The sequence below is a fragment of the Giraffa tippelskirchi genome, chromosome 4 (genome assembly GCF_054371585.1).
Source record: "Giraffa tippelskirchi isolate mGirTip1 chromosome 4, T2T-mGirTip1v1.2.pri, whole genome shotgun sequence".
NCBI lineage: Eukaryota > Metazoa > Chordata > Mammalia > Artiodactyla > Giraffidae > Giraffa > Giraffa tippelskirchi.
The window spans coordinates 64,343,616-64,352,899 of record NC_137278.1 but is presented as its reverse complement, the minus strand read 5'-3'; the positions used below and the strand labels follow the sequence as shown (position 1 = coordinate 64,352,899).

The window sequence follows — 9,284 nt, the reverse complement described above, 5'->3', positions numbered from 1 at the left end:
AAACACCTAATGAATGTTAACTTATATCAAGACTGGAAGTAATCTTTCATTAACCCCTTACCTTCCACTGATTTTATGGGAGGAAGGACTCATTGTCTTTTGGTCTAGTTTCTGAATGAGGAGAATGCTAACCCCTTTCCACCCTTACTGTCACTCTCAAAGCTCCCCCGTGCAGAGAGTTCTGTTTGTACCTTTAGGAATAGGCTTTCTTTTTTCCTTTCAGAAATTTTTAAGCTCTCAAGTATAGTAAGGTCTACATGATTGGTCCTTGAGTTTCAGTTTCTAGAGTTCAGAAGTATTTTGTGTAACAATTATTTTTGCCTTGTTTTTTAGAGAAGTTTTTGTTTTAGAGGAGTTTTTTTAGAGAACAAATGAGCAAAGTTTAACAGAGTAAATCAGAATCAGGTTAGTACCTGTGCTATTTCAATCTTTTTGCAGTTAACAGCAGTGGTGACAACTGCTCGTGGTAGTCAGCAAAGCTGGTCCACAGTTTGGGGTGGATACTGCAGGAAGAAGCTTGGAACGAAAGTGATTGCTTGTTGGTGTTGAAATTTGGAGTATAGCCAACGAAAAGAGCCCTAATCTAAGTCATAAGACATTCATTCAAGGCACAGTGCTCTTGCTCAATAAACTGTGACCTTGAGCAAGTCTTTTAAAAGAAGTTTTGTATATTTATTATTGGAGTATAGTTGCTTTACAATGTTGTATTAGTTTCTATTGTACAGCAAAGTGAATCACATAAACTTATATGCCCTCTTCCTTGGATTTCCTTCCCATTTAGGTCACCACAAAGCATTGAGTAGGTTGAGCAAGTGTTAATAACTTGGTTTCACCAGGTGGCATCTAAGTTTAGAATCCTATTATTATTAAAAAGAAGTGTAGGTAATGGGAGATTTTATGTTTAGAAGAGATGAAGTCTGCATATTGTCAAAAAACCTATTTAAGAGGGAAATTTGGCAGCTGAAGGGAAGTTATTCTTTTGAGAAGTCTTAGCAACCAAGAGGTCTTTTCTAACTGCTATCAGAAAATACATCTGTCCAGTCAGAGAGCATGGAAGCTTCAGAACCCAGGTATAGGCATTGGACTGGTGATGGAAATGACTAGTTCAGTCTTCATTATTGAGGCTTACTGAGTAAGAATATGTGATTTTTCTGGAAGCATGTTTCGAAGTGTGGGAACCTATGACTTGAATTTTTTGCTGGCAAAACAAAGTAAAATCATTTTCAGTTTAACATGAGAAGTAATATTTCAGTTAGAATCAGTAGAAAGGAGCAAAACATGCATAATTTAACAGTGAAAACTAAAAAAAAAAAGTCATTTTGAATTGTAATTTAAAAATCTATAGCTAAACTGGATTATTTCTCATGTCCTTGTCCCTAGCAATGAACTCTCATTTTGAAGACATGTTTTGGGGTAGGAGCTATTAGTTTTCTTTTTTACCAATGTCCAATGCTTCCCAGCAGCCACTGCATACAAAGAAGACTCAAATGTTGTAAAAAGTTTGGGAAATAGAGCCACCTTTTCTCTCAATGCAGCTCAGGTATAAGGAATAGTTATAGTTTTTAAAGATGAAAAAAACACCTTGTTTCAATATCTTAGTTTTATGTATAAAGAAACCAGGGTGCCAAGAAGCTAAATCTCATAACTGGTTAATGTTAGAATTGAGAATCAAATTCTGGTTCTTCTATGCTCCATCACACTGTTAGATGTTAGAAGAGACTACCATAGAAGCTGCTCAATTAATGTTTGCTACTGAATAGTAATGACTCTGATGATGAATTATTTTTATAATTCTTATCCATGGGAGCTGGTTTAAATCAGTGATTCTCATGGAGGAGGGAAGGAGGGAGTCACGTGTAGTTTGAAAACAAAGCTTTGCTTTACTGCTTTCGTTTGTTTTCAGTGATGATATTTACTTTATTTTGAATTTCAAATTATGTTTGAAGAGAGCATGAGATTTTTATGTTTACTGAGGACAATTGTACCTGTAAAGTGACTCATGTGTTAGCGTCTTTCAGGATTTTGCTTCTGTGAATAAAATTTATTTTTCACTTGCTCTTCTTTTTAGTTAAAAATGAAACTAAAAATGGGTGGTTTAGACTGTAATCAGTTTCCTTTTGGATACTCCAGATACAAAGAAATTGCAGGTGGAAACAACCTATCAACTATAGTCTATCAACTGATGAATGGATAAACAAGTGTAGTATATTTATACAATGGAATATCACTCAGCCATAAAAAGGAGTGAAATACTTATATATGTTGCAACATGGCTGAACTTTGAAGACATTATGCTAAGTGAAAGAAGCCAGACACAAAAGGACATCTATTGTATGATTCTAGTTGCATAAAACATCTAGAATAGGCAAATTCGGAGAGACAGAAAGTAGACAAGTGGTAACTCCCACCAAAGCTTGTGGGAAGCGGGAATGAGGAGTGACTGCTAATGGGTATGCTAATGGACTTTATTTTTGAGTGATGGGCATGTTACAAAACTAGGTAGTAGTGATATTTGCATAATATTGTAATATACTAAATGCCACTGAATTGTACACTGTAAAATGGTGAGTTTTATCCATATTTTACAATTAAAAAGAAGAAAAGGGATTGCATCAGTGACACTTTATCAACCCTTTTCATGTGTTTACAATTTGTGAATAGGACTAGGTGTTGGGATGAAAGGGAAACCATCTTGTTTGCAGTTAATGGCTTCTGTAGGTCCCAAAAAATATATATATAAAATATATTATTATTTTATCATAGATTATATTTAAATTATATAAATATATAAATTATAATGTATAAAATATTTGTAGAATATATTATTGTGTGTGCTTAGTCACTCAGTTGTGTCCGACTCTTTGCAACCCTGTGGACTGCAGCCTGCCAGGCTCCTCTGTCCATGGGGATTATCCAGGCAAGAATACTAGAGTGGGTTGCCATGCCCTCCTCCAAGGGGTCTTCCCAAACCAGGGGTTGAACCCAGGCCTCCTACATTGCAGGGGTATTCTTTTACTGACTGACCACCAGGGAATACTGGGGTGGGTAACCTATTCATTCTCCAGAAAATCTTCCTGACCCAGAAATTGAACCAGGGTCTCCTGCCTTGCAGGTGGATTCTTTACCAGCTGAGCTACCAGGGAAGCCAGAAGTATATATAACCTATGCAGGGGCTTCCCAGGTGGCGCAATGCAAGAGGTGCAAGAGATGTGAGTTTGATCCTTGGGCTGGGAAGATCCCCTGGGGTAGGAAATGGCAACCCACTCCAGTATTCTTGCCTGAAAAATTCCATGGACAGAGAAGCCTGGTGGCCTACATCCCATGGGGTCACAAAGAGTTAGATACAACTGAGCAACTGAGCACACAGACACATTTTAATACATAGATTATATGTACTTCTACAATTATATATATTTTAGAGGTGGGAGTAGAAGGTCAGGACTTATGCATGTCACCAAAACTTGACCATGCTGGCACCCTGATCTTGGACTTCAAGCCTTCAGACTGTGAGAAATAAATTTATGTTGTTTGTAAGCCATCCGGTTAGTCTACAGTAGTTTGTTATAGCAACTCAAACTGACTAGTACACCAAGTTTGCTTCTTCTGGTCAACTCCAAAGTGGTTTAGAAATGAATTTGTTTTCTCATCTCCTCCCCACAGATTTCTCAATATAATAATTTTCCAGGGGATATCTTATTCATTTTGGGAATTTTGCTTACTGTTTTTGTTTACATTCATAACAAAAATTTCTGAAAAAATGTAAAATATAGAAAGTACTATACTATGCGATAGTGATTTATTACTATGTAATAAACAACTACATTTAGACTGATCATAAAAGTAAAAACCAACACAAATATCCTCATTTTCTAAAGAAATATATCTTTATTGACTTTTTCCATTTTCTTACAAAGCAGTTAAAATCTCATTCTTGAACTTGCATGCTGTTCAATGTTATGGTGGCTGTCTCCTTATGAGACTGTCAGTGGAGCTATGGTAAGTTTCCTTAAGCACCACAGAAGACAATCATTGCGTGGTCCCACTTTTCCAGAAAAGAATCCAAGTTTCACCAGAAAGAGTATGCTTAGCTCTTTTGAAGAAGACCAGTTTAGTGGATTAATGTCTAATTTACATACAGTAAGAAAGACAACCTTTGAATCTTTACAGATTAAATGCCCACTTTATACCATGGTGTAATTGTTTGAATTATTCATGAGTGTACAGTATATATATGCAGATGAACTAGATATGTCTATAAATAAAATAGTGCTTTAAGATAATAATATTCTTTGGCTGATTTAAATGCCTACAGTGGACTCTTTAAAAACACTAAAATGAAAATGGCCCCACTATTATTGTCAATCTTAACACTGAACTAGTGCGGAAGGTTCCTATACTGTTGACTGTCAGCATCTCCAGGTCCACTATATATTCTCTTGGTCCTGATAGCGACTTCACCAGCACAAGCATTGCACTTACAGGACTTGTTTGCTAAAATGAAAGAAAAATGAGGGAGTGAGAGAATAATTTTTCCTCTATTGGAGTTTCTATTATTTGTGAATATACTTCCTTATAAGAATTAGGGGAAGAATTCTAAGGTAGGATTAAAGTCACTACTTAGTCCATTCTTGGTTACAGTCTTTCTTGAATCTTGTCTCTTGTCCACACAGTCATTAGTTTCAGATATAGGAACATGTTTTTTTGATCGTTCTTTTTTTTCTTTCATCTCTCTGTGTTAATTTTTCTCTTCACTTTTATTGAGTAGTTATATCAATAAGAGACTGCAGTTCATGTGAAAATGACTCATTATAGACACTGCAGTTTATGTGAGAATCTGATTTTTTTGGACTGATAAATAAAGTTGTCACCTTTCACTTCTCACCATTGCGGATCTGTTTATATTCTAATAGGTCAAGAGATATGTAAATAGTTAGTTTCAATAGAATGTGGCAAATGCTAAGATATGTGGGGATATGCAGGGTTACATGAAGATGCATAAAGGCATATGTACGTGTATGTGTTAGCTTCTCAGTCGTGTCTGACTCCTTGTGACCCCATGGGCTGCAGCCTAATAGGCTTCTCTGTCCATGGAATTTTCAGGCAAGAATACTGGTGTGGGTTGCCATTCCCTTCTCTAGGGGATCTTCCAGACCCAGGGATTAAACTCCGGTCTCTTGCATTGCAGGCAGATTCTTTACCATTTGAGCCACCAGGGAAGCCCATATAGAGGTGTATACACACAGGGAAAAAGAGAAGGACTCTGAAGCATTAAGGGAAGGCTTTTGATTGCTTGAGGATAGTCACCCAGAATAATTGGGAGTTTTGTAAAGAAGGATGTTCTGGAGAAATGGATGCAGTTTCATTTTGACGGACAATATGATGGGTACTGGAGAGTCCCGAGAGATCAGTTTGGACAGGCAGGCAGGTAGATGTGTGGATCTGGATGCCAAGAGGAGGGCAGGGATAGAAACAATGGATTAGGACTTTAGCTGTCACTTCAATTGTGTGTGTGCTAAGTTGCTTCAGTTGTGTCTGACTCTTTGTGACCCTATGGACTGTAGCCTGCCAGGCTCTTCTGTCCATGGGATTCTCCAGGCAAGAAAACTGGAATGGGTTGCCATGCCTTCCTCCAGGGCATCTTCCCGACCCAGGTATGGAACCCAAGTCTCTTATGTCTCTTGCATTGGCAGGCAGGTTCTTTAATACTAGCACCACATTAAACCAAGGGAGAAAATGTACACATGATAATAATGGGTCTGGGAGAGGCCAACATTTAAGGATGGGCAGAAGAGAAGCCATTGAAGGAAGCTGAGAAGAAATAGATAATTAAGTAGAAAACAGATGAACAGCAAGAAGTGCCCCATAGAGCAGGGGAGCATGAGGGTGACCAGAACTGAAAAATGCCTCTGGATGTAGCAGTATGGATGCTGTTGGTGGCTTTTTTTCCAGAGCAATTTCAGTAAAGTAGTGGGAATAGAAGGCGGAAGAGTAACTAGGAAGTGAAAAAGTAGAGACTGTGATTACAGACTATGCTTTAAGAACCTTGACTAGGAAGGGAGAATAGAGAGAGGAGGCAACATCTAGAGGGAAAACAAGTTGGATATGTAGGAGGTATATTAGAATTTAATAGGGTAAGTTCCCAAAGGAAATGGAATGAAGAATACAGGGGTGAGTTGGCCTTGATGGATAGAAGTGAGTTTGTCTTTGGAAAATTCAAACAAGGAGGATAGAAGGGGGACACATGGGGTTAAATTTGCAAGGGATAGGATGATAAGTTCAAATAATTCATGACTGTTGGTTTCAGTGGTTTCAGAAGAGTAGGAGCTGAATTTACCTACTGAAAATGAAGGGTGACTCAATGGACATGAATTTGAGCAAGCTCCAGGAGTTGGTGATGGACTGGAAAACCTGGCATGCTGCAGTCCATGGGGTTGCAAAGAGTCAGACATGACTGAGCAACTGAACTGAAGTACTTAAAGAGTATGCAGACATTTGCAATCAGCGACTGAAAAGAAGGAACAAAAGAAAGTAATAGGATTGTTGAGCATACTGAGGACACATCTGAAAATTTAAAATATTACCAATCTGTGCTGACATGGTAGGTATGAAAATAGATATGGATTATGTGATTGATGTAGGGTTGCTGGACAGGGAGTGGAGGTGCTGATGACAGTAGTTCAAGGGTCTACCAAGAAGTTGATAGGCTGTAAGAAAATGGGGGATGAGGGGTCAGAGGACTAACATCACTTTGAGGGTAAAGTGAGGGCATGAAAGAGAAGAAGGAGAATCAGTCCCTGAGGGGATCACTGGAGACTAAGATTCCAGTGTGGAGCTGTTCTGCATGATAAAAGTGTCCATCATGTGGCTCTGGGGTGGTGACAGAGTGACATGAAGCTGAAGTTCATGGGCGATGACATGGCCAGAGATTTGTAGGCTAAGGTCCTAGATGACTATAATAGTGCCCAGATCTGAGTGATCTCACCTACTCCCTACATACTCTCCCTGAGTGAGCTCATCCATAGCCATGGCTTCAAGTATGACAAATCTGCCAGTGACTTTAAAGTCTATACTATGAATGCCAAGCCCACATATCCAATACTCTACTCAGATTTACTTGGAAGTCTCAAAGCAACCAGTACTCCATATGTCCAAACTGAACTCCTTGGCTTCCTCTCCACACTAACTCCTTCTTCCTTATCTCAGTAAATGGTCCCACCATATATTGTTGCTCAAGACAGAAACTTGGAGGTTATCCATGGTGTTTCATTCTCCTTCACCTCCCCATAAAAAATGGCTTACCAAGTCATGTAGTTCTTCGTATATCATCATAAACCTGTCCACTTCTTTTGGACACACTGCTACCACCCTAGTCCCCCATCTTTTGAATTACTGGTCTCTCCATTTCCATTTTTGCTCCACTTTAATCCAGGCTCTACAGTGTAGCCAGGGTTGTTTTTTTTTTTTTTTTTTAATGAAAATCTGATAGCAACTCCTCTTCTTGAAACCCTTAGTATGATCTGTCATGCATTATGTGATATAGGCCCTGCTCATCTCTTCAGGCTTCTCTCAAATCACTCTGCCTATAGCACCTGGAGTTGTAGATCAACTTGTCTGCTTTTTATTCCTTCCATTTGCTAGTCTCTAACTGCTAGTCTTCAGTTTAAATCTACTTCCAGGAAGCTCCCAGACCACCACTATCTTGGTTAGGGTTGACATGTAGTGTACTCATGAGGAATTTGCCATGTTCAGTTGAAACATTCAGCACACTTGTGAACACTTGTTCAATGTCTTGACCATAAGCCTCACTGGGACCAAAACTGGTTTGGTTTTATTCACTACTCTATCTCTAGAACCTAGCATGATACTTGCCTCTTACAGGTAACAGTGATACCTTGAAGGTGTTGAGTGAATTAATTCATTCATTTAAAAATATTTTTGAGCATCTGCAAAATTCCAGGTACCATTCATTCTATGTGCTGTGCATGGAAAAGTGAACAGATAGACAATGTCTCTGCTCATTGCCCTCACATTGTAGTAGGTGACACAGACAAATAAATATTATGGAAGGTGGTGCTAGGGTTATGAAGAAAAACAAGTCTCAGTAAGGGATGACAGATATTGGCTGGTGTGGGTGAAGGATGGTATTCTACCTTCAATTTCATGTATTACTTCTTTCTAATATGTTCACTTTTCTAAGGAAGATGATTTTCTCAGTATTCTCCCAAAAGGAATATAAATAAAATCCTATACCCCTCAGATTCTTTCAAGGATAAGGTCCAGTCTCATGCTTCTCAAGAAATTGTCTTTGACTCCTAATTCTTTGATGTCTCGGACCATGGAATTAAACACAATTAAACACTGCTGCTGTTTTCATAGGTGTTAGCTATGCCACAAAGTAATATTTAAAGCTCTTTGATATAAGGAGCTGTGTATTACATATACCTAGCATGGAACTGAGCATTTAATAAGTGTTTAATTAATGCCTGCTAATTGTAAATGGCCTCAGCACAAGCGGAATTCAGTGAAGACATTTTGTAGGATTTGATACAACTACTTTTTGAATTATGTGATAAGAAGTAGTCTTGAAATATCTTTTTATTTTAAATGCTTCTTTTTGGTTTTCAAATAGTAGTATTTAACTCTGGGATTATAAAAATTGACAATGTTTTATATCACTCATTAAAAGGGATTTTACTTGAGAAAAATACTGTATATATATTTGAAAATATCAAGTTGATAAGTGCACTGATATGAATCATAAAACTTTAATAGTGCCATGTTTATTAAAAAAAAATGCAGGAACTTTGCATAACTATTTGTTGATACTCCTAGGAAATTTTTTTTCTTAAATTATACCTAAGAGTTCCAAATGGAAAATTATTTTTAAAGTAGATTTTAAGATGAACCTATTTTGTTGCCATGGGTTACAAATAATGTGATTTCTTTGGGCTAAAATTATTAAATTGTTATTATCTGAACTGTGTGAAGTTCCTTTAAAGTAAGTTTCTTATAAATATCTAGTATATCTCAAATTTAAAACATCAAATGTTAAAAAAGTTTATTTTTAGTTATTAGAAAAAAGAATAGTAACAGATTGTATTTGGGTTGGGTTTTTCTCTTCAGAAGTTGGTCATGAGAAATTAATCATTTCTAATTTACTGGCAAAGAAACAGAATCACATAATTCTGGAGCTGGAAGGGAACTTAATATATCAAAGAACAGGATAAACGTGTAAACATTAAAAATCTGTAAACTTTACCACAAGGATGAATTTCCCAATTTAC

At 37.4% G+C, this 9,284-nt stretch overlaps 1 protein-coding gene across 9 annotated transcripts in view; it reads right to left on the bottom strand.

The window, feature by feature from the left end:
• Positions 1-3,865: 3,865 nt before the first annotated feature.
• The window catches only part of EFEMP1 (EGF-like fibulin extracellular matrix protein 1), a 74,536-nt gene continuing 69,117 nt past the window's right edge, over positions 3,866-9,284 (bottom strand). For all 9 annotated transcript variants that reach the window (XM_081589607.1, XM_081589603.1, XM_081589611.1 and 6 more), the window contains one exon: positions 3,866-4,491. In XM_081589607.1, the coding sequence (XP_081445733.1) occupies positions 4,330-4,491 (162 nt within the window). In that variant the 3' untranslated portion in view covers positions 3,866-4,329. The remainder of the gene's footprint in view (positions 4,492-9,284) is intronic.